Source organism: Columba livia, chromosome 1 (assembly GCF_036013475.1).
Source record: "Columba livia isolate bColLiv1 breed racing homer chromosome 1, bColLiv1.pat.W.v2, whole genome shotgun sequence".
Taxonomy (NCBI): Eukaryota; Metazoa; Chordata; class Aves; order Columbiformes; family Columbidae; genus Columba; species Columba livia.
The window spans coordinates 114,188,760-114,214,475 of record NC_088602.1 but is presented as its reverse complement, the minus strand read 5'-3'; the positions used below and the strand labels follow the sequence as shown (position 1 = coordinate 114,214,475).

The 25,716-nt window shown below is 36.3% G+C and overlaps 1 protein-coding gene across 10 annotated transcripts; it reads right to left on the bottom strand.

Moving 5' to 3' along the window:
* Nucleotides 1-669: 669 nt before the first annotated feature.
* On the bottom strand, nucleotides 670-22,671 carry PNPLA4 (patatin like phospholipase domain containing 4). Of its 10 annotated transcripts, none has more exons than XM_065073828.1 (10): nucleotides 22,535-22,657; nucleotides 20,867-21,170; nucleotides 19,992-20,121; nucleotides 18,124-18,269; nucleotides 16,349-16,438; nucleotides 12,113-12,207; nucleotides 11,797-11,932; nucleotides 8,323-8,388; nucleotides 3,450-3,602; nucleotides 670-1,529 (listed from the first exon to the last, which is right to left on the bottom strand). In XM_065073828.1, the coding sequence occupies exons 5-10, from the start codon at nucleotides 16,349-16,351 to the stop codon at nucleotides 1,398-1,400; spliced, it is 585 nt and encodes a 194-aa protein (XP_064929900.1). In that variant the 5' UTR covers nucleotides 16,352-16,438; nucleotides 18,124-18,269; nucleotides 19,992-20,121; nucleotides 20,867-21,170; nucleotides 22,535-22,657; the 3' UTR covers nucleotides 670-1,397. The 10 variants fall into 10 exon arrangements, with proteins under 10 accessions (XP_064929900.1, XP_064929889.1, XP_064929865.1 ...); XM_065073817.1 differs by lacking the exon at nucleotides 22,535-22,657 and adding an exon at nucleotides 22,441-22,513; XM_065073793.1 differs by lacking the exon at nucleotides 18,124-18,269 and having other exon boundaries at nucleotides 16,254-16,438; nucleotides 22,535-22,671.
* Nucleotides 22,672-25,716: the final 3,045 nt, after the last annotated feature.

The following is a 25,716-nucleotide window of genomic DNA, read 5'->3' as shown; positions in this document are numbered from 1 at the left end:
AACAAGTATGCAAGTGAGCCTGGCACAGGTGCCTTGGTAGCAAAAAAGTAACTTATTTCAGTTTTACATGCAAAAATGCTGTCCTACAGATCGGGAAATCTTGCAAGCTGTTTTCACTGTATACAGAACTTCGTGCATCTAGATAGAGTTACTGTTCTGAAATGAAAGCAAGGTGCTTTCCATCAGCATTTTAAAAATTTTCTTTATTAAAGAAAAAAAAAAAATCTCAGCCACATGAATCCTAATCTGAAATCTACATATGAATACAAATCTGGTGGTTATGTTGTTTGTTTTCTTTGGGGTTTGTTTGTATCTTGTTTCTCACTTCCTCAGATTTTCCATTATTTTTGGAGAATTATAGAATTGCATATGTTCACTTGAATCTCTATTTTTTTAAGTATTAAGAAATAAATTTCAAAACACACTTAAAAAGCAAACACTGTTTGCTTTTAAATAACCAGTTGTAGATTTTAGGATTTAAGCATTAAGACTGAAAATTCTGAACTTGCACTTAAGGCAGTCCATGTAAGGTGAATGGTAAAAGAATGAAATACGTGAGTCTGAGTTCATTACCTGCTGACTTACTCCAGCTTTTCTCCAACAGACTTTTTTTTGCAGATAATCAGGTTGTTACAACATTCTGAGAAATTTATAAATGAACTACTGACAAAATTTTCAAGAAAATATATTTTTTCAATTTTAGCAGATGAAGAAAATATAATAAATATAGCATTTTCTTACAGCCTTCTTTACAATATATTTTTTCATTCAAACATCGCACTTCTGTCACAAATTTCAACTAGTATTTAAAATTTTAATATACAACATTCACTGAAAATGGCAAGAACTTTTAATGTTAAAAAATAACACAAAGAGTGCAAATGTTTTATTTCTTGTGGCTAGTGCTAAGTGTTCTAGTCCTTATAACACTGAAAGATACATAGTAGATCAGCAATATCATAAGCATCCAACTATAGAATGCAACTGTCCAATGCACAACTATTATGTTAAGTGAACAGTGCAAATTGTGATTTTTAAGGTACAAGTTTGATTTGTCTCTCAAAATAACATCAAAAAAGACTTTTCCAAATTTCTGCAATTATGACAACAAAAGATTTTTAAAAATCCCACATTCAAGTCCTCAGCTGAAGCCAAATGGATCTAGGCTTGATTCTCCTCAAAACAAGACAACCACCAAGCCAAGTGGAATTCCACTCTGACATGTTCATACAGGTCTTCAGAGTGCAACTGATGCTTTGCCAAAAGATGTAAATGCAACTCCACTTGGATTTTTATTTTCACAAACTGGAATTGGGACAGCAATCCCCCAGATTCTGTAGGATGCCTGGAGCTCCATTTCGACAGCCATCAGGTTTTGTTAATTTTCTGTATACCATCTATTCAAACCAGTTTTCTTTCAGTAAAAAACGTACAGCATCATCGAATCCATTTTGGTACAATGATTCCATTTTCTCCTGCTTTGGTGGGAACAAAGCTTGATTAAGTCTTACCAGGTTCGCCAGAGACAGCTGCAACAGAACGAGAAGCTATAAATTAGTTTATTAAAGCAACTTATCTAGACTTAACTGTGTTGCTATCTGTTCTGTCATCTGTTTCACGTACCACATGCAAAATCAAAAATTCATGGCTCTGTCTATACCAGTAAATTAACCATGTCCAGGTAAACTGTTGAGCACCAAGACTAACTGGCATAAACAGTCTGGACGTACACTAGTAAACTCGCAGCCTCCAAGACAGACTGTCTGCCTTGTAAAACTGCCCAAAGTCTCTGAAACATTTTAACTTCAGAAACATTCCCATAAGCGTCTGGCAGAGTGGTAGTTGGCACATGCTAAAGCTGTGCAAGGAAATATTTTGACAGCTTACTAATGCAAACAACCACATTCTTGGGAAAATTCCCAGGCAATGTTTGCCATATGAGTATAAATGTAGCTTTTAGTACCAACAAATTAAGAACTACTCAGCATCTCAAGTGGTCACTTTGATGGTGTGAAAAGATTTCAGAACTTTGTTCTTGATATAATGACATTATTAAGTTGTTTACAACAAATTTAAAAATATAATTAGGTTTAATATAGTTCTGAACACTTCATTTATATGATTAATTTAATACTTTAGCCACATAATTTATTATACACAATTCTGAAAAACAATATCAAAATGATCTTCATTATTTGAAGTAAGCAATTATTCAAATTCTGACACTAATAGATGGAGGAGGTGCAAAGAGACAGAAAACTGTTCACATTATAATCTAGATAAATTAAGATACACAACTCTTCATTTTATGCAGATTACAACATCACTGAAAAAAAATTATTCTTAGTTTACATTTTTATAGCTCTAAAAGCTAAGAGTGCTTCAAGTGAAATAGTTTAAAATGTTGCCTGAGATTCTGCACAAGCCTGCATTTGCAGGACCCTAAAAGCAACGTAACTCCACAATTAATTTTCTATCCATAATCTAAATCACCAGCTCATTTTTCCTCCTCTAGATCCACTAGATATTAGAAACAAATCACAATCAAGAAATATGTAGTAAGCTAATGCATATATTTTCAGTACATATGAAGTAAATAATCTCATGCTTTATGATCATTTACCCAGTACTATCATGCTTAAAATCTGTGAAACACTATAAAGATTCAGAAATTGGTCCAATTTAGGATGACTTTACTAAATTAAGAAAACATATTAAGCCCTGTTTAAAATAAACTTTAAAAGAAAGTACCAATTATTGCTAAACTTTATTTTTTTCTTTCTAATGGAGTTTTGTTGACAGCTAAGTCTACTGCTATTTATCATATCAAAGGAAGCAATACAGTGGTTAAAGTTTGTAAGCCAATGCTTGCAAAGACAGAAATGTCAATGATGAAAATATGGCCATAAAAATCAGTCTTAGCCTATATTTCAATATACAAAAATATTTCTGTAACATCTAACAAAATAACTTTTGGAAAAACATTGCAGTCACAAATGTTCAAAATCTTAACATGAGCTCTCTTGAGCAATGAGGTGAGAAATCACTGTTTACATTTCAAATGTATGACTTCAATTTGTATTTTAAATTCAGTTAGGGCAGCCAATTTCAGTAAGTATGAAGGTATTCTGGAGTTTCGCTCTCTTGAGGTATTCTACAGAAGTCTTGCTTCCTCACCCACCCTTACTTAAAGCAAGCCTAGATTATTTCCATTTAACAGCCTGCGATAGCTTGCTCTATTTTGTTTTTCAATCTTTCTGACAAAATTTATTCTACGTTTTCCTTCTCTTGTGTTTAAAAAGTTGTTTACGCTCCATTTGCAAAGGAGAAAATGCCAAAACATTACTTAAGTTGATACATAAGCAGAAAATAGACATTTAAAAATAAGCATAACCTTAACTGTTCAACTCCCTTTTCTTTTTAAGTTATTTAATAAACAAGCCACTCACCATTATATCTTGTTTTGCAAATTTAACATAAAGATCCACACGTCCCTTATCTTGTGGACAGATATCTAATCGACCGCTGAAAGGAGAAACTGTCACAGTTCTTCCAACAGGCAAGATAGGAAGGCCATTGGTGAGGCCACCATCAACCCACTTCTATTAGAAAATAAAAATATTTTCAAAGTAACCTTAGTATGTTCATAACTGAATACTTCACCCTTCCCGTCCTTGACTCCTCCACCCCACCCTCAAGAAAAATTAGAAGTTTCCTTCTCAGAATACCATGAATAAGCTTGAATATGAGGCATAAAAATCGTGGAACTGACAACATACACACAGAGTGTTTAACCAATGAATGTTTGGCTTAATGTCTAAATATATATGTAATATATTTATCAAGCTACAGATAAGGCTTGTTAGTTGATTTATTAATACCATTTCCCATGCAGAAAGTTTCTCAACATACGTGAAAAGATTGTCAATACTACTTGTGAACCATGTTCACAGAATCATAGAATCGTACTCGTCTAAAACATTACTCTGATTATATCTGGAGCTGGACAATCTGTATGTGCAGGTAAACTGACAGCACAAGCTAAACCAAACATGAGCTCTCTCTTCTTTCAGAGCCTCTTGTCTTCTTACTTATACACAATAGCAATAGCTGGAAAGTGGAGGATAAACGTGGGAGGGAGCTGAACAACTATGGCACCTAAGAAGGAGCAGACATCTAGTCTACCATAGCAATTGAGTATGAGGAAGAAATAATAAAAGCAACCCATAAATTTCTTGCAGACCCCCACATATTTATTGATTTTAAAGGCACTCCAAAGGCACAAGCCTGCTTTTCACAGGGACCACAGCCAAATGCCATCCCAGTGTAGTAAACAGGGACAGCTGTGGCACATCTTGTCAATATAATTTATACATTCGTATTACTTTCTGTGCTAACATGCATAACCCACAACTCAACATCAATCTACGGATAGATGCATTCACTGACATCACATGAGACATCTGGTGATCAGATGCATCTCACCAAACTTTACATATCGATGTCCAATTAGTCTCTCTACACTTCCACTACCATCAAGGGAGAGAAAACACTTCTAGCACAATTCACCTTGCCCTATGTTTTACAGCCTGACTCTTGACATGAGCTGATGTCGCTACCCACAATCTGTCATTGAATTTCTTCACTTTCCACAAAAATTATATTTCTGAGTGCTTAGGATTGAGATTGTTTTGCCTTATAAAAGTATTAAAATAAACAAACAAATAAATAAATATATATATATATATATAAAACACACACACAAAATATCATACAACAATTTCAAAACCTTACAACACTATACTTCAGATTTCTTGAACTCCATTACACCACTGCTGCAATAACTGTGAGTAAAGCTGCAACATACCTAACATTTCTAACACCGAGGCTTTTTCCTGTGTGTGTGGGTATGTTATTGATTTATATGCAATGTTCCTTGGAATACTAAGTGGCTTTTTGTGGCAATTCCTACAGAAACAAGAACAGTGAAGTCCCTGCCTAAGTGAAGTCAAAGACACCATAACAGACGACATTATTAATGTTTTTCACAAGTCTAGCTTACTATTTTTATCACTTAAAAGCTCTCCTACTTTAAAAAATTCTGATTTTTTACGTTTTTTCCCCTCTCCTCTTATGCAACTTCAATATTTATTTGATAAACACAACATTACCAAAGCAAGGGAAATACTTTTTATTAAGCACTACCTTTTGTAGATTCTGTTATTCCTGGACAACATGCCGTCATTTTATTTTCTTTCAAGCATTTGGGTGAAACTGCTTCTCAGTCAAAAATATTTTGGCTCCACAGTCCCTCATGTTACATAGTTAAAATAAAACATTTACATGCTGCAAATAAAGAGATGTAATGCCCCAGATTCTTTTAATTCCATTAACCAATTTTTTAAAAATGCTTCTTATCTGATGAGGTAAATTCCTGGTAACTTCTCAATTAGTTTCTCTTTTGTAAGTACAGTGCAAAGACAATGTTCTTAAATAATGTGCAATGAAAAGCAAACCAGACAATGAAACTGAGGACGCAAGATGGACCTAACAGAATCAGCCCAGTTACCAGTAGATGTTTTTTACAAAGCTGTTCTGCACAAACTACAGTGACACAAATTACAGCCTCATCATCAGAAACAATCAACTCAATCATCTGCAGATCTTTACCTGGCTTAAAGATTAACCTTGCCAGAGATTCAGAGGACATCAAACCAACTCAAAGAAGACAATTTCACATGGAGTAAGTTTACCCTGCTGTTACAGTAAGCCTAGTCCAAGGGCACATTAAACACCTAAGCCAGGTAAAAAGCTAGCCAAATCCGGCTAAGGCCATTAACTGACTATAAATTCTCAGATGTCATCTTACACTCCCTTTCCCTTCAAATGATTTTTAGGCTCATAAAACCAGAATAAAACATATATGAACAAACTGATGCTATGTCTGTGCCACCACGCAATTTAGCTTATTTGCCCCAAAATTCTAGCCTCCAAACATGCACAACCCAGGTACGCCAGCTAATTCCAGTGTGAGCCAAATGCTTCCCAAAAAAGAAAACTGAACTGCAATACTGGGAATAGTTTACCCCGGGGTTCACTCTCTGTAGTCAGTTTGAACAGGCTAGAAACAGGTTTGGTTGTTTTCTGATACTATTCCAGCAAAACTGCCCCTCACATATCATGCAATGTACCTCAGATAATATACTGAAACTCATTTTAAAAACTCCCATATGACCTGGTGATATGTATGCAGGAGACACATGTAGCTCAGAGAATATCCAGACCAACTGTTCTGAAGCACAGTCAAGGCCAGTAGATTTGAGCAGCAAGCAGGGAGTAAGCTCAGTTCCATGCTGCCATGGACCATCATAAGGTCTGAGGAATTTACTCCCTGAAACTAGTGTGAAGGAAGACAGACAAAAAAATCGGTCTGTTACAGTAAAGCTTTCAGGAAACTCAGAATATGATACCAATATGACAGGTGGCCTCACAGAGCAAAATCAATATCCAGTCCATCTTACTGACTTCAGTGCTTACCATATCTGGATCATGAAGTTACATGCTGTGTATCTGACTCTACACTGCAAGCTTTAGGGCCCCTATTACCCACCCGCATACGCTCATTACCCACTATTCCAAACCATGGAAATACTACTGCAAGAGAGATCCTAAGGTTTTTGCTCTCACCCTGCTCTAGGTATTTTGGACTAAAGACTGGAAGTCATGCATTTACAGGCAACAGTTTTCTCAAACAAACAAAAAACCAAAACCACAAATACACCCTTTTACAGAGTATGAGAAATGTAAATGCAAAGATGCAGAACTAATCATTCCAACAAATAACAACAAATGAAAGCAACCTCATTCCCAGAAATTGTCTTCTCTGAATCTCACTTAATATTAGAGAGTAGCAGAGTAATAAGATGCTTTGGGAATCACAACAAGTTTTGAAGTATAAGAACCAGCTTCCACAAAATATTCATTGAATTCACTTTTGAATGCAAAAAATAAAGTTAGGTAGGAATGAGAACTGTCCACTAGGAAGAGGCTGCAGGTGTTTCAGTAAATACTGCAATACCTATACAAATCATAATAGCAGCAGGTTTTAAATAGGTTTTGCACAGAACTCTGAGCCAACTTCTCAATTTCTTAATTGAAAGAACACAAGAAACTTAATGACACTTCCTTCCATTTAACTAATGGCAGAATGAACCTAAAACATCCACATAAGCCCTTTGAAATGCACAAGCAACATATAGACTCCAACAAAATTTCCAGACCCTGGGAAGCTACAAGCAGTCTCCATTTAACTCAAGCAGTCAGGCAACACTGACTTTAACCCTTCAAACATTTTAGCTGATATGTGTTGCTGTATACATAACTCTAAAGCTGACAAGCTTTCTGACATAACAAACTTCAACTTTGTTTTGCTAGAAACAAATGCATATGGGTTTGTGTTGAGATTTTTTTATTTGTTTTTTTCCAGGTTGGTTGCCAAGATTATAGATGTCCTAAGGGCATAATTTACATGTGTAGAGGAAATAAAGGAAAGAATATAACATATTTCTCAGAAGGAAAGAAATAGCTATTTTCATGTTTCTAGTAATTAAAATCCTAGTAATTACATACAGACTCAACAGGCAAAATTACACTTAAAATGTTAGTATATTTAGGTAAAAAATGGCAAAGTTCTTGAACCTGAATCAAGTACAGGCAACCATAAAAAGATTTTCCTATAGTAGTGAACACCTCTGAAAACTTCTTAGCTGTGTGCTATATGAAGCAAAAAAGTTTATTCTTTAATGCTTGTCCATAGGTAAGAGATGTGGAAATACCTAGTAAGCATGTAATTCTGTATAGAACATGGGAAGAACACGGGAAGAACACATACATAAACACAGACATACTCCTGCAGCACCCAATCTGCCAGAACCTCCCTTATCACTCCTTCCATTAAACAGAAAAGCAGAATAGTGTGCCTTTAAATTGCAAAAAATATTTTCGAGTTAGTAACATAGCTTGTTATGAGAAGTAACTTCACTGAGAAGCTGCTTCTCATGGTAAGTATTAGACATTATCTTTAGGAAACAGCTTCATGCTATAGAGGTCATTTTGGTCTCAGCACACGCAATTTTTGAAACAACACATGAACAAACTCAGGTCATGATTCGCGGTGTTAATATACAGTATCAACAAAAACAGTAACGATTCTACAAAATAGAGTACTGCAGTTGCCTTCCCTTAAGATCAAATAATTACTTCATAAATGAAGAATGCTCTTACACACAGAGAAAAAACAGTTGGGAGTTAATGAAAAATTACCTCTCCTTTGTATTCCACTGGCTTAATTCCTGCATATAGTGGTATAAAACTACTTGCTAGCAGGACCTAGAGAAAAGCAAGCAGAAAGAATAGAGAGCAAAATTGAAGAAAATGCAACAAACTAATCCTAAACCAATACATATTTTCAGACATACTCATCTATGTTAAATACTACAGCAGTAATCAGTCAATATATTAGTTTTACATAAAACCATTGTAATCTCAAAATGTCTTGTTGTAGTATGTCAAAATGCAACTCAAACCATTCAATAGGGTTTTTTTTAATGACTTGACAGTGACAACTCTCAAAATATCATTGATTAATGTCATTCAAAAGTATGAACTTAGTCTTACACAACGTGTAGTAAATCTGTAATTTTGCAGAAACTAAATATACATATGTTAATAAAAAAAAAAAGTGATATACGGCATTGTCAAAGAAGTAGCCGACCCAATCATTCTGCTGGCATTTTTATATAGTATTTACTCTTTTAATCAGATTTTCTAAGAATTTAACATTCCAAAACACTATAAACAGCCTGAAAATTCATGTGTATCTTTATCACTATTGATACTTTGCATTTAATACAATCAAGTTTTAACAAATTACTACTTTCTCTGCTGTAAGCCTACATAGCTGTGTACAGCAGTTCTCGATCTTTATGGTTTTTATTTAGATCAGGACATCTCTTCTGTCATGTATAGATCTGCACACACACATACCTTTCTATCCAGTTATAGCAATATCTATGAGAGAGTATGTGTGTATCTCCATACCTATGTACCCACCCATATATACATATATACAATCAGTATCCAGCATTTCAAAGAGAAGGGGTAGATGTGTGGATGAAGTGCAATATGCCAGAAATTTTCACGTGGCTAAATGTAGAGAATATGCATGCATGTGCTTGCATGGCTGCAAAAGAGACAAATCTTGGGAACAAAGGCAGGTTATATTCTTGAGTACACATTATATGGAAGGGCTCAGGAGCTAAAAAAGCCAGCACCCATGGAAATTACGGAAGAAAGTGCTTGAGTTTTTTTGGTGGAGCTGCATTTATTTTTACAACAAATTAAGCTGCTTTCAGAATTAGACACCTCTCCTCTAGCAAGTTTTAATTAAGGCTCTCTGCGAAGGTTTTAACTTTCACTTCAAGAACTCTTTTCTTGCCTATATCTCTTCCCAGTGATCTAAAGCACCAGAGCTTTGTCTGAGCTCAGATAAAAAGGATTTCTCTTCTTATTTTCCAAATGTGAAATTGTAGCTGTTGCTCTACCAGACAGGTCTTTCCATCACAAAAGCATAAGATATGGTCCCCCTTGAACCTATTCCTCTTCAGATTTTCAAATGTGACAGTGACATCCTACAGGGTTTTCAAGTTCCCAACATCAGCTTCCTCCCTTGACCAGCTCCCTGTCTCCACCATCCTTCAACTCCATCTCAGTACCTTTTGCCCTTCTAAACTAAGAAATGTGGACAAAAGCTTCAGGGAAGGAAAAAAAGAGTCAAAACTAGGTGATCCCTGCAAAGTGTGAATTCTTTCCAACAAGACTGAAGAAAGCAGTTGGCCCTCCTTATCAAGTCACTTAGACCTCAAGAGTGAGGAGAGGAATAAGTTTTAAATACCAACACTTTCAGTATTTCCCTAGCACTAACCGACCAGCGTAGACTCCTGTTCACTGCTCCCACCTTTCCAAACTAAACACAACAGTGTTCTGTACCCTGCCCTATCACAAATATCCAAATCACACCTTTCTTTCCCCTCATCTACAGTTTAAGAACTGCAAGTCTAGGAATACTGGTACGTGATTGTCTTCACATATATAAAGACCATTTCAAAAGTGGGAGATTATTAACTGCCTTTCTGCATCCACTGGGAATAGTAAAAGAAAGTAAGAGCTTAAAACTGTAGCAACACATCCTCAGTTTAGCCATTATGAAAATCTTCAGAATCATAAGGCTTGTTAAGTATAGAAACCAACTGCATATGGAAGTTGAAAGATTTCTGGCAGAGAGTACAGAAGTTCTGCTGTTATAAACCACTCTCCGCTCAGCAGTACTTTCATCCATGCATTGGATATAGTTGATCATGTCCAGGGGAGGCACAATACGCTTTCATAAACCTAACAAGCTCTAACCTCCATGCTACCTGGGCAGCCACCAACATTCAGACTGTTGTATAAATGACACATGCACAGCCAAAGGTACACATAAAACATGTAATACAAGATGCCCTGCAAGAACAGCCAATATGAATGTACTCCAATGAGTAATTATTTGGAATTTTATTACTGTTGTTCCAACTCATTCCACTCCTAGCATATGGAACAAAAGAATATAATGCAGTTGTTAAGTTAATTAGAGAACTATTGAAAAAATAAGAAGAAGTATATACTTCCAAGGTCATCTTGAAGCTTCTAATTGTCTTCAAGTTAGAAGATTTCACTGCAAAAAAATATATAAGCCTACAGAATAATCATCTCCATGCTCTTGTCACTGTTGGCTACCATAGCTAGAAGTAACACTGGATAATTTGAGATAAACCTTTTGCATAATTATCTGTGCATGATTAAGTCCTACAAATTTTGAAAACTGATTGACCATGTATAAAATAACATGTCAAGATTTGTTTTAAATGATACTTTAAAGCCAAATTTCCAATGCATACTTTAAGATTTTGTTAACAAGTGCAATTTTTTTTCTTTAAGTATTAATTATAAGGAAGCTCTTATTTACTCTAAGCACCCACAATGATAGGGAAAGAAGGAATTCCTTCCTATTGTATTTCTTCCTTTATTCTGCTGTATGACATCCACCACCAAGATATAATTGACTACTAGAAAGAACATTTGCTTTACATACATCTGAATCCTCCTACCATTTAATATCAGCTTATGCATACAATCCTGATCCAAGTTTAAAAAGTGGCATTCAAAAGAAGAGATGGGCAGTAAAAGATATGCTTTCCAGTGACAGTTAAAATACAGTTTATGTATGGTACTTAACATTATATTTACTCCCCACAAGGACTTGTAGAAACTGTTGGATTTTATTTTTTTTTTTAAAAGGCAGGAACTTTCTTTACTTTCTTTTGTGATTAAACATAACATAAATGGTGTCAGTGAAGTAAGAGGTACAAAAAGACTCAGCAAATTATTACAAAATTTGGAGATTCTCTATTTTACTCTCATCTACTGTAGCCCTTAGTTACTCTGCTACTTTTTAAATAGACTTTGCCTTCAATGTACTACTTTAAAAACAGATAAAGGACACACACACACGCAAAATAAATTTTGGCAATAATTGCGAAACTGCAAGACAAATTATTTATTTTATGGTTGCAGCACCACTGATAGTATAACTGATTGCTTGAGTAAAACCACGATTTCTTGTACAGCAAGTAATATACTCCTAAGCCTTGAAGAAACTCAAGCATTTCTATTTAAAGCAGCAATATTCAAATTCATTACCTTAATGAGGTCGTCCCTGGAGGCAAAACTCGAAACCAAGTGATTTTCCCCATTTTTTGTGTTAGTGACTGACACATAGAGCCGGTTCTCAGCTATCTCATGAGCATTAGAAGGAAGAATAGACTCTATGCCTTCCCTAGAGTAAAGAAAATGCTAAATATTATTCACTATTGTTATTTAAAAACCTGGCAAATATGGTAGGGGTAAAAGAAAGAGTGCTGAGCTCTCCACAGTATAGAAAAAATATGCACACTCTCCATTTTCATTTAGAGAGTTTCACAGAAAAATGATCTTATGGATTAATTAAGATAGGTACCTCAGCGTTTTCATAAAATCATAACCAGGAGTTACAGCACCAAAGTCCAATTTTCGAACTTCCTCTGCAAATCCATAGGCAAACTGCTTACACGTCTGCAAATTAAAATATTCACCATTAATGATGTTTTATCTACGGTAAGTTATGTTTAATTGTGTATCTAAAACATACTAGCAGCTAAAGCTTTAATGAAGAAAGAGCTACAGCTAAAAAATAATTTCCCATATGTGCTTGGTTTGTAACAACGTACACATGACAAAATGTTGATCCTTTTAGAAACAAAACCAATTTCTAATAAAACAAGTTCCCCAATTTTAAATAAGTAAATAAATAGTGACAATAGTAAATCCTCAAAAGAACACCACTTTAACAATTAAGGAAAGTTAAAAGGCTATTTTTCTATGTATTACCACTGTTAAACAATCAGTTTTCTGAACCATGCCATTACAAGAACAATCACTTGTATTTCAAGCGAAAGCCATCTTTCATTTTAAAAACTACTTTGATACTAACACCAGACACAAGTACCTTAAGGTGCCTACAAGCATTTAAAAAGCTACAATTACTACAATTTCTTCTCACTAATGCAAAAAACATCCTACTAGCCAGTACATGTATTTAATGAACAAAATACTATGGGAGTACTTAACTATTGCAATACCATGATGGAAGACAAAGAAAAAAACGACAACTGCAGAAAAGCAGGCAGCAGATTCCACTGCACAGAGAACTTATTTTGTGCAAGCTGAAATTCCAAGCAGTAATGACTGCAGAAAAATAGCTTAAGTGTGAGCCAGAAGAATTCCAAAAAGGAGAGTAAAGGAATAGGTAGCATTTATTTTTTACCAAAAAGATTGTGAAACAATGAATTATGATTCTGAATGCTTAAGACTCATTATTCAGTATTCCTGTTCCTTTTTTAAATCCTTTCATGCAGACTCCTCTAATGATTTTAGGGACCTGGGAAAAGCTATATCAAATTTTATGCAAATTTCTGAAATTCGTACTCAATAAATATATTATACCCATGTTCACCTACATGACCACATGCTTACAGAATAAAAGATCCATGTATAGGTAATTTGGAGTTCCTGGCTTACTGGCTTCCTGCATGAAGAACAAATCTGTTGCTAGTTACAAAATAAATGATGTGACTGGGGGAAGGGGAAAAAAAGAAAAAAAAATGAAGAAGAAAATGTGTCCTATTGAGGACGGTGTATGTTTTAATGAATGGAAAAAAGAAGCAAAAGAGTTGGGGTGAGGATTAGTACAAGATCAAGAGAAAGCTGGTTGGAGCAGTTTAACTTCCTCATATCACTCGTATGACAAAGCAGTCACCTAAATGAAAGACAGAAATGTAGTTCTTGCATCTACTTTCTCTATATGGCCTTGTCATAAATGTATGAAAAAAGTTAACAGGTGTACACTCTTACAACAACAATCACTGTAAAGATTTGTGCCAATTCATTCCATACAGGTAAGACTGAATTACAGGTAATTACATACAGGTAAGGTTGAATTACCTTTACCATGGGAGGTACTTGCCATTGCCAGTTCCAACCCAATTCAAATAATATAAAAATAGTTATATGCACCACATCTTGAATTTATTCTACAGTAAACAGTTAAGCTTCTTCTGTAGTTAATCAGCTGCAAAGAGGCACATTCAGACACCTTTCTCTTTTAACAGAGAAGAAACCCACAAACCCTACATAGAAGCACCTGAGAACTACTATCTTTCTACCTAAGATGTTTTAATAAAGTGTCAGGGAGCTGGATGAATCCAAACCTAGTTGAATGACAGAAAACTACTTTCAATATTACAAGTACTAAGAATAGACCCTACCTAGACTCTCAATTCCTGCTGCCAAAAGCAACAATTTCTTACAGCTATGAATTGTTTATAACTTTAGTGCTAGAACTGTTAAACAACATATCTAAATTTTAAATAGTGACTGAGGACATCTTTAGAAATTGTAACTACTTCTATTGAGCTAAGCAAACTTGACATCAAACATGATCACAGTACTTTAGAAATAAACAGGTACTTATCTATAACTCTATAAGCCTCCCTGGAATTCTCAACTCCCATGCTTTTTCAACAGTGACAAAGAAATCAAGATACAACTGAAAAACATTTGCAAACTGTCATATTAGAACACCAACAGTCAAAACAAGAAATCCACAATGTTACATTCTCTCCCAGATAAGGGAAGGTTGAATTACAGCTTTGAGACTAGGAGATGGAGAAAGTCCCAATTACAGCTTGCCTAACAGCCATCTCTGGGGAGCGGGAAAAAAAAATTAACTCATGTAAGAGTTAAATTTGTGGATATAAAACATTTCAAGTTAGACATGTAATAAAGGTAATAATATAATTATCCTGATATGAAAAGTTAATTCTGTTCAGTACGCAACACTGCCTTTACTTAAATACCATGAGAATTAAGAAGAATTATTTCCCCCCCCGCAAATACCTCTCAATTTTCCATTTAAACGATAACAGAGTGACTAAATAAGTAAATAATTTAAAAAATCAAAAGGACTAAAAAGTTCAAGAAGCATTCTTCTGTTTATATTAAAATAAAATATTTTCAAGGAAAAAACCATGTGATTCAATGTAGTATAGGCCTAATTTCCACAAACATAAAAAAATAAAAATTCTTCTAATATTTTTACTTTACTTAAGATTTTTGTAAGTTGGACCAAGCTGAGAGCAAATACTCATACCCAGAGCCTAGAAAAAGCAGAAAAATTTACATGGGCTAAGAAAATACTATCTGCTGTGCTCACCATATAAAAAATAAAGTCAGAGGTATGCATTATACCAGCAAACTTGAAACTGAACTACTAGGTAGAGGCTACAGAAAAGGAATAACACCTGAACAGAATGCAAGTAAGGTTGTCTTCTTAACAGAGTGGAATTTTCCTAATACCAAGTCATAAAAGGTTGCACCTGGGGAGTGGTGGGGTGGAAAGAGGCCAGGGAAGAACTCCCTGCTGAAAGCAAGAGAAGGATAGCTAACAGCAAGCCAAGTTCATATCACAGCAGAAACAAACAGAAAGATAAGTGACAAAGTATGGTACTGGCTGGAGCTATTGTTTAAATCAAATGCAGTGAAGGTTCTAACAAATGAGGCTTGTAGAAAGCTACCTGATGCTCACTGGGCTGAAACCTAAGTGTATTTATAGCAAAAATCTAACAGCCTTTTTTTCCACTGCAACAATGATATTTATTGTAATTCAAAATATAAAAGAAATAGTAACATTCGGGCAAGGCCTAGTCCTCTGCATTTTCTAAGGAAAAGTCACTACAGGCACTTCAAGAAGGTATAGCAGCCTTAATCTAAAAAGAAAAAGAAATACAAGCAAATGGTCTCCCGCAGAACCTGTAACAGAGTAATCATTGAATATCACTTTGCTGTCTCTACATGATACTAGATGTATGGTGAGAAAAATGTAGCATCTCTTTCAAAAAAAAAAAAACAAACACACATGTATGCAGCATATCAGAACAGAACACTGTGAGGGTTAAAATCCTCACTGGCATACAGTGGGGCTGCTGCTGTTAAGTCATGAACTGTACTGAGTTTAAAGGAGGTGCACAAGCCACTTCTTGCTCTGTCTAATGAAGGACAGACAACAAAGAAAAAAATGCGAGCTCTGTGGTGTTCTTTGACTTTATGAATGTACAGTCCATCTACCATTTTCATCTCCTTTCACAAAAGGATGAAAGGATGGTGCTATGCATTTGCTTAACCAAGCCTACCTCTAGCCAAGAAAACAATTATTAACTTTGTAATGTACACTGATTAAATGCAAATACATTGCATTATATTAAAGCATATCTGGTTGCATACAACTCAACTTTTACACAGATGTAATTTATATTTACATCGCTTAAAATAAAAAGTTTGTATGACAGAATTTTGTCATAAAGAAATATTTGCTTCATAAACATTTCTGCCCACAAGTCACAGATTTTGTTAATGAAAACATATACATGAGTCCTGTTCTTTTATAAGAAGCAAGAAGAAAAAGAAAAAACAAATTATTTTAAAAATATTTAATAGTAGACGATTATATAAAAAATATTCTTTGAAAATCATCATGTCCTATACCTAGAATTTTATTAATTTACCTCTAGATTTTCTGGTACTGCTAATAAGACAGTGGCAGCCAGTGATCCCGCAGAAGCTCCCGCAAAAGCTTTCACAACTTTCAGTAACTTCTTACCATGCCTGTAAAAAGCAGCTGCTGCCCCCAAGTGGTATATCCCCAGAAACCCACAAGCTGCAAATGACAGATTGATGTGTTTCATTTTTGCTGTGGAAATAAAGTTTCACAGTCAGAAAAAGGATCAGTTAATTTTATCTTATAATATACATCTACTCTTTCATCACAGAACACATAATATACTATATCTATATAACAAAAAAGCAGTTTATTTAACATCAAACAAATAGCAGTTTAGCATCTCCAAAATTGAAAACAACTCTTAAAATACTCCTTAGGATTGAAAAAAATCCTTTTTTCAATCAAGAAATATAGATATTTATATATAACATAACTGCACATTTTCATCTGATTTGTTGAAACAATACAGAAAATAAGAGTAGCTCCTCAAAAGTGATAAAATAATGGTGTCAGAGAGTGAATACCATTATCAACCTACAGTAAAAATCAAATTAATTATACAACCACTGGCTACTGTGTCATCATACTCCCCTTACAAACATACAGCCTTGAACCCAATAGAATTTTCTAAGAAAGCCATTTTTTCCTTCATCTTTGGAACTCATTTGCTTACTAGTATTATTAGTAATCATGAACAGACAAATTCTTATCTGATTTCTTTTCTAGAAAAGAAAAAACACACAATGTATCACTGCTATTCTTAAAATAAGTAAGAATCAAATCTCATCAAAGTAAAATACAAAGCACTAAATGTAACACACACATACTCTGAAGGTTTCAAGGACAGAACTTAAATCTAACACAGAGCATTTCAGATCCTTAGGGGTGGTTTATTTAAAAAAAAAAACAACAAAAAAACCACAAAACAAACAAACAAACAAAAAAAAAACAAACAACAACAACAAAACAAACAAACAAACAAAAAAACAACAACAAAAAACCAAAACAAAACAAAAAAAAAAACAAAACAAAAAAAAAAACCAAAAAAAAACATTTTATTAGCCCTTCTGTTTCTGCAAATAACTACAACTATGAGAGCAAGGTATTCAACAGATAATATTGTACAGATATACCAGATATTGTACAGATTATCTTAGTATTGCATTAAAATAAGATCCTGGTATATCTAGGTATATGTCAATATGAATGGGACTGAAAGAGCACATAAATATACTCAGAACTATACTTGATTTTTCTGGTTTGTAACAAGATAGCTGATGTTACTTCAGGAAATCATCTGCAGACATTGTGGTGTCGATTCTGATGAAGACAGGCAAACATATGCAGCAACAGATTTTGGTTTAAGTTGCCTCTTTAGTGTGGAAATGGAAAGAGCAGGAACGATGAGCTTTCATGACCACTAAGTAAGATGACATGCTAGCAGATAAAATCAGGTTGCTCAGGGCTTTATCCAGTTGTTAATTGAAAAATAATGTAATGTTTAGCTCCTAAGTGATAGTTAGTACCTGTTGCTGGGTGACAGAATATTAAAATCAATAGATATTGTAAATAATAAGCATTATATATAACTAATATCTTCATTCAGCACTACGCATCTACTTGCAGGGAGTTTCTGTACACTGAATTGAAGGCCTCTTACAACAAATCTATAACAAAGCACTTAACCTATAAAGAGAATACAGATGAACAAGAATCATGGATTTATACAAACTATGTGCTTAACAGATGCAGCTAAGCAATGTCATTTCACCTTGGAAAGGAATCTCTGAGTAAGAGGAAAAATAAGAAAGCATTCATTAGATTAATGTCCTGTAAAATCAGAAAAGCAAGAAATAAGAAACCAAGATACTCACTTTTATAAGAATATAAACTTTCCCATTGCTTTTGATTCTTGCAAACGTATCATGGTAAGACTTGATTTGCAAGTTAGAATGGTATATTTCAGAGACAGTATGATTCAAAAATGTCTTTTGCTTTGATGATCTGGTAGATCACTGCTCTTTTGATCAAAAAGAATAGTAGGGTTACAACAACTCCCAAGAGAACATACAGAGGAAATTAAGTCTACAGTATGACTATTCACTGCCAATCTCTTACAGAGTATCAGAAATAGAAACACAGTCACATCTGGACATCAATCATTTTTTCAGCTGCCTGAGCAAACAGCAGAAATCTTGTCATCTTAGAAATGGTATGAAATACCTGTCCCAAAAGACTTCAGACCAAATATTTTTAGACGATTTAATGTAAGTTCTGACTGTTAAACTTGAAGATATCATATTGGCATGTGTTAAGAAAAAATTTCAATGAACTTTAAAAGATGCGCAAGAATATTTTAGCTCGACAGTGCAAACACTATGAAGATATGACATAAACAGGACATAGCAAATACTTTTGTCACTGTTTTTCAAAAACATTCTCATCTTACATGATGGCCAAATTTCAAAATATAAAGATTTTAACTGGCTACGGGCATAGTACGCTTCTGTTGTCTACAAGAAAATCAAGCGTAAGGAAAGATAAATAGAAGAAGAAACCAGAATGACACTGGGGCTGTTCAATCTCATTACAGGCAGTGGAGAAGCCTTCAGGAATACACACAAACCCAGGAGTTCTATTTAAAATATTCTCCTATCTGCATGAAAAAAAAAAAAAAAAATCACTGAAGATTAAAAATATACTGGGAGGGTGGAGGGGGCATTTTTCTTTACTCAGCAGTATCTCATCCATTTGTAATGCAAACCTACAAGTGAATGTATGTAAGGAGACAAGTCTGCTCAGTAGAATTATGGTGTAGTACAATATAGCTTTTTCAGGATAGGTACTGTTTTGCTAATTGTCATGCACAAGAAATAGCACAACTGTTTCTCATACTGCTGTTTCCTGTGCAATTATATAAACAGTATAGCATCTCAGTGTATTAACCAGTCTACCTACCTCCCTGTCATCCCACCTGCAAACAAAAGCTGAAAATGCCCAAAGCAACTGACTAAAAAGCCTTCATGAACAAAAATTAAAACTTCATAGAATGTGAATGACCAAGCACCCTGAAGCACAGGAGCCAAAACGTATGACGCAAACCAGGACATTTGAGGATTAGTTATTAGCTAGAAAGAACAAAACAAGCAGTTATGGAAAGAACTGTTTAGCTAGGCAGCATTTCTAAAATAAAAGTCATAACTGTAACTACTGATTTACCTGAATCAGAAATTACCACTCACACAGGAAAGCTTAATTGTTTTTTCATGTTTATAACAGAAAAAAAGTTCACTGGCATTGCAAACCATTCATAGTGAATAATCAAGAAATTGATTCTCCCAGACAAAAACAGGATCACACAATCCAATAAACTGTACTGTACTTAAGAGTCACCACAGTTGTTAGCAAGAGAACAAGAAAACTAAGTTTTGCATCTATCCAGTCACATGGAACAAGCACTGAAAGAGTCTGATGAAGTTGAAGGAAAAAAAAAAAAAACAACCACAACACAAAATAACCAGTATACAATCCAATTAGCCATTAAGACACTTAGGAAAATTACATGAGTCTTTGCAACCTATAAAAATCGTGTATAACCCTGTTAAAATTAAAAAATAAACACATCATATGATACAAAACTTTCAAATTAAAAGTGTAGACCATCCTGATCATCAACACAAGATGTCTGGAGAGGACAGGGAAGGCTGACTTCTTAAGAAGAAGGTGGCAAAAGGTTCAGTACCTTCTAGTGAATGTTGGCTTTCATCACATACTCCACTGGGACTTTTTCCAGCATCTATTTTAGTTCCCTCTGCAGTAGTAGTCGTCATTCCTGTATCTATTACAGATCGTTCATCATTTACCTTGGAAACCTGCAATCATACAGTCAAATATTTCTATTTAAAAAAAACCCAGACACTATTTCTCTTTAAAGAGATTAATAAAGTCAATTAAAATATCTGTAAAACCATCCAGATTAATCTTTCAATTGCTTAGTACTCCCCCAACTAGTTGAAACCACAATGTACTAGTATGTATAAAAGTGTATGCAGAAATGTGTATTTTAAAGACAAACTCAATTAGACATCTAGAAAAAGAAAACCTTTCCCATTTGGAACTGCCAGTGTCTAAGATTAGTCTTAACCTTGTGTCCTTTCCCACTATTTTTGTTTATACCCACAGATTTTTTTTAATAATAAAATTTTTATGCTTTCATCCTCCCTTACCAAGCCAATACAAATTCTTTTTTTTTTTTTTTTCACATTTCTTGTGCAATATTGTGTTAGTTTTCCAGAGAACTCCAGTTCTATTCTTCACTAAATGGCTGTCACTCTAACTAATAAGCCTGTCAGTTATCATGCAGCATTGTCTGAAGTGTAATTTGAAAAAAAAAAGTTTCTCCCCAACTTAGAACTATCAAACACAAAAAGTTCATTCTGAAACACTGGTTCTCCTCCAACTTCTTACTGCCTGCCCCTTTACCTTGATAAAAGCACCTTCAATTCACAAACAAAGCTGCAAGATCAAAAGCTTAGCTCTGTAGACTCTAAAAGAAGTCATATTATCACTGCATTGATGCGTAACACTTATGCTTAAGAGCAGCACAAAAATATTTACCTGGAATTTAACTCTGTTATGTGGCACTCTTACGGTGCAATAGTTTAGAATTCCAATCCAGAACTGCTGAGCTTTTGGAATCATGGAAGTACCCAATCTGCCTTCTTTCAACTGAAGCAACGGTATTTGAGCACTACGAAGACTTTTAGCAGTCCACATTTTCTTAAAAGTGACTTCTAGATGTGGTAACCAAATGGATACTTTCAGAAGATGTTTTACCATGGAGTTACAAAGGAACTATCAATACATGAGCTGCTTGGGCATCACAGAAGTGCACAGTAGAAACTTCTCCTCAACATAACTTCTTTAAAAACATTAAAAAAAAAAAAAAAAAAAAAAGACACACAGAAAAAAAAAAAAAAAAAGAGTAGTTTAAAGGTAGTTGCACATCAAGTCCCTGATACTGCAACAAGGCCCTCTTCATAACCCTCTCAGTTAAAACACAGATGCTTTAACAGTTGATTCACTTGACAATGAACCAGTTCTAGGAAGAACTTCTGTTCAGTAGCTTCTCTCTCTCCCAGAAGCCTCCATTTGGGACTCTTTTGTTCACCACTAACCATAAAGTCAGTTGTTCAGAAACAGGAAAGACTAAAATTTTTAGTAACACAAAGAACAAACAAATTGTTCCTTTTAATTAACACTACGAATAGTGTTCATTCTACTTCAGCTGAAAAATGTGCCAAGGAGCGTTCCAGCAACTTCAAACCACTGCTCAGAAAAACAAAGTGCTGATGTCAAAATTCTACTATGAAAACCTCAGGCATACTGGCTGGTAGGAGGCAAAACTTGTAACATTCTGTGCTACAAGGATATCATAGGAGTGACACAGAAATCAACTGTAACTCTGGTTTAACCTAGCAAGACTTTGACTATTAACAGTAATGTATGGAAATGTACTTGTTCAAATGAAAAGCAAAGCATATTATTGCCCTGACTACTAATGCAAACAAATCCAGTGTGATTTTGCGTAGGCAGGGTCTCACAGCTACACTGTCAAGTTCAATTTTAACTCAAATAAAATAAGGGAGCTTCATTTTTTCCCAGTTTCACCGTGTGTGCCATGAGGCCTACAACACAATTGGATTTTTATTTCCTCTACTTTTGCTGGTAAACAACCACTATAAACAAGCAGAACAGAGCTGAAAAGATGAGACAAAATTTTAAAATTTAACGAATGCAGAACGTCAAGCGACAACTGAAGCCAATCACAACATGAAGAAAAGTCACTGCCCCTTTTAAGCTTCTAAGCTTGCGACAGAAGGGCGATTTTTAAGAGGGTCACTTCCCTTCGAATTTTCACCTCAAGCGCCTCAATCCTCCCCCGCTCCCCCCACTGCAGGATCTTGCCTCCGACCCACCCGGGGTCTAACGCGGCCTACGCGACGCCACGCCGGCGCCGTGCCCCTTTGGGCTCCCGGGCGGGACACGAGCGGCGGCGGGACGGCCCCACCTCCGCCGTTAACGGCCACGGAGACAACTCCGGCAGGGAGCAGCGGAGGCCGCCGACAGCTCGGCCCCCCCCGCCCAGGGCGTCCCAATCCCCGAGGTGCCCAACGCTCGCCCGCACGTACCCAGCCGCCTCCCCCCACGGCGCGCGCTCCCCCACGGGCGGCTTGTCTTCGCGCCAAAGCTCGCGAGATGGCCGGGCTTCCCCCGCCGCGCTACCTCCCGCTGCGGCGGCAACGCGGCCTCCGTGCGCTGCGACGGGCGGGGGTTTCGGGGGTGGGGTGGGGGACGCGGGAGGCCGCGGAGCCTTGGGGAGGCCGCCCCTCCCCCGTGACGCTGCCCCTGCGCGCGTGCGCAGCCGGGGGAGGCTTGTCGCGGCGCGGGGCGCGGAAGCCGTTGCGTGATGAGGGCGACATTCGCGTCCCGATCGCTGGGAGAAACTGCGCCGTGGGGGTCAGCCGCGGGCCTCAACGGAAGGCTGTCGCCGGGTGAGGGGGAGCTCGCTCCGCCTTCGGCACCTGGGCAACCTGTGCCGGGTTGGCCTCGCCCTTCCCTCCCTTGAGGGAGAAGGCGTGTGGGTGCCCTCCTGCCCGCCTCACGCCGTCACCCTGAGCTGTTGCTGTCACCGGGAGACGTCGTGTGGGCGGGTGTCCGCCCCCGCCCTGCTGCCCTTGTACAGGCCTAGCACCGCGGAGGAGCAGCACAGCGCAACCTGCGCCGTGTGGAGGATGCCTGTTGCTGAACGGGTGGCCTCAGGGCTGCGATACTGTTCATAGATTTGTTTGTTTCTGTGTTTATTTTGCACGAGTGTGTGTTTTAATAAAGCGAGTCTGCACTCGCTGCAGCAGATGAGTACCAGAGTCAACCCAGCATGCAGATTCAAGGTGGAGAGGGATCCTGTGGCTAGCAGTGCTTGAAGAGAACTGGGGAGAGCAAAGATGCCTGTGAGAAAGGGAAAAACAAAACAAAACTGTAGATGTGTGAACTCTCCTGGGGTTAAAGCTAAAGGAGCTGGGGGACCAAAAAAAAAACAAAAAAAGCCCCCCCAAAAATATATATATATGTATATATATGTATATATATATATGTGTGTGTGTGCGTGTGTGTGTGTGTGTTCGATTTCATACAGCTTATCCTCCTGCACCTCGGGCATCTATGAGTCTTTCTTCTTACTGGTATATGGGAGCAGGTGCTACGGATTTGGGGTAAAAATGGTGCAAGTGGTTTTAGGGGAAATTTAGACAATTGTCTAAAGTGGTTGTGTACAGTTTAATTCAGTTATCTTTTCAACTGCTAAGTTTATCTGCGTAATTGTTAATTTGTACTTCAGTTTAGTCTGTGGTAGACTTTATAGGATTAAAGCATAGTCGTATTGCCTTTAGCGATTTGAACTTCTGCAGGGTCCTTAAATTTGACTTTTAAGTTGTTGCTTATCAAATTTGTGCCTGTGAGGAACAGAATATGCAGATAACAGTGATGGGTTTTTTCCACTAATTAATTTGAAGCAGCATCTTACTGACAAACATAGATTTGTAATGATGATATCCTAAGACAGAAAACGCTGGAATAAAGTTTACGGGAGAGTTTCTGCATGGAATTATGCGAAGTGCTTATTTCCTTATACACACGCTACAGACCTTGTTGTAGCATAACACACAACTGCATTCCCTGGCCTATAATGAAGCATAAATTATCAAAGCTTTGACAGGAAAAAAACTGTAATATTTAAAAGGTGAATAATGGGAAAATTTGCTTCTGTTATGTGTGTATCTTACCAGCAATTTGAAGATGGTTAGGAGTGAAAACAGGAGATGTGTGTCCATGGGTCAGAACATTAGAAGATACTGATTTACATATTACTTTTGACTGTAAGGAAAAAAAAAAAAACACATTTAATTTGACTTATGCTAGTGAAATACAAACATTTATGAAATATTTAGTGTTATAGGCATCTTTTTGTTCAACATGACTTTGAAATTGCTTATTGTGAATGTATTAATTGTCTTGGATCTTCTGTGTGATAGTGCATGTTATCAATCTATACATTAAAATACTGCTTTTAAGTTAAACAGAAGAGAACTAAATTAATCAGTGGCATACTCTTAAATGTGCTTCTCATTAGGGCAATGCAAAAATATATGAGGGTTCAGCCTCAATTTTCACAGGAACATAAAATGGATCTCTGACATTTTCACATGAATGGTTGTTTGTAAAAGCTAGACAAAAGAAAAGAGAATACAGACCTGAGTATGTCTCCCACTAATTAACTCCCTTTTCCTCCCCCTCTTCTACTTTTTCCACGTGTCTGTTACCCATCGTTTTTTATCTCATTCTTATCCTAATTTAAATGGTTAGCATGATTAGCGATACAAGATGCCACTCCAGCTGATTAGTAAAATACATTGTTTCTCTTGTTGCTCTGGATGGGAAATGTAAAATGAAAAATATTTCAGAAACAAAGGAGCCTTTTTTTTTTTTTAATTGCATTGTGTTAATACAGTTGTAATAATAGAAAAATACTGAATTTCTTGACATCATTGTTTCCCACAGTCTTGTAGTTAACTTTTATTTAACCTGTTTGTGCCATATGTGCATTTATAAAAATAGGCCCATCCCCAAAGAAAGATCATTACAACGAACAGACTGCATCTAGTGCTGTCCATCTCTCTGCAAAAAGGAGAAAGCTCTGCGCTCAACTTTTTGGCAGAAGTGAAGACAGGTAAGCTTGAGTCACTATTGTCACTGAACTTCAGGTTGCAATAAAACAGGAACAAATGTCACAGAATTGATAAAAGCCATACTAAAATCTTTCTGTATAAAGCATTATTTTCTTTGAATTTTCAGTGTGCATAAGGAATAGTCCTTTAATACTTGACAAAGGGAGTTGTGGGCGGTTTTGGTTGTTTGGGATTTACTTAAATTGAAATATGCTGCAAATGTTTTGTGTGGGCAGGAAGAGGAAGCAGCAATAACAGCAACTGACTTGAAGCCCAAATGCACAGTCAAAAGGAATAGTTACAAAACAGAGCCCTGGGATTGTCTTGCAACAACCAGACCATCTTATGGTGGAGTTACTGGCTTCCCCTTTTGTCATTGTGCACTCTTTCCTCGTATTTACAGGATGAGGTTGTAAATGAGAAAGCCAGATGAACCCTAGTGGTGAAAAAAAAATCTTGCTTTAATCATAGACAGACTTCTAATTTGTAGTAGGCCAGTAGTATCATTAGGAACACACTTTGCATATAAATTGATACTTGGTTAACAGCTATGGCAAATACAAAGGTCGCAGAGGTGGCAGGAGAATCCTTTTTGTTCTCATCCTTGTAGACATGCACTCAAGTACATTACTGAGCTTTTTGTTCCTTCTGGACTGTGTCTGATCCGTTAGTGAACTGGAAAAT

Bases quoted from the DNA above. Each gene is read 5' to 3' on its own strand.
- PNPLA4 (XM_065073793.1), bottom strand. From the start codon at position 21,088: ATGGTAAAACATCTTCTGAAAGTATCCATTTGGTTACCACATCTAGAA. The intron at 16,439-19,991 runs GTACTGAACCTT...TTATTTCCACAG, and splicing joins AAGCCAACATTCACTAGAAG to CAAAAATGAAACACATCAAT. The intron at 1,530-3,449 runs GTGAGTGGCTTG...GTTCTGTTGCAG, and splicing joins TTGCAAAACAAGATATAATG to CTGTCTCTGGCGAACCTGGT.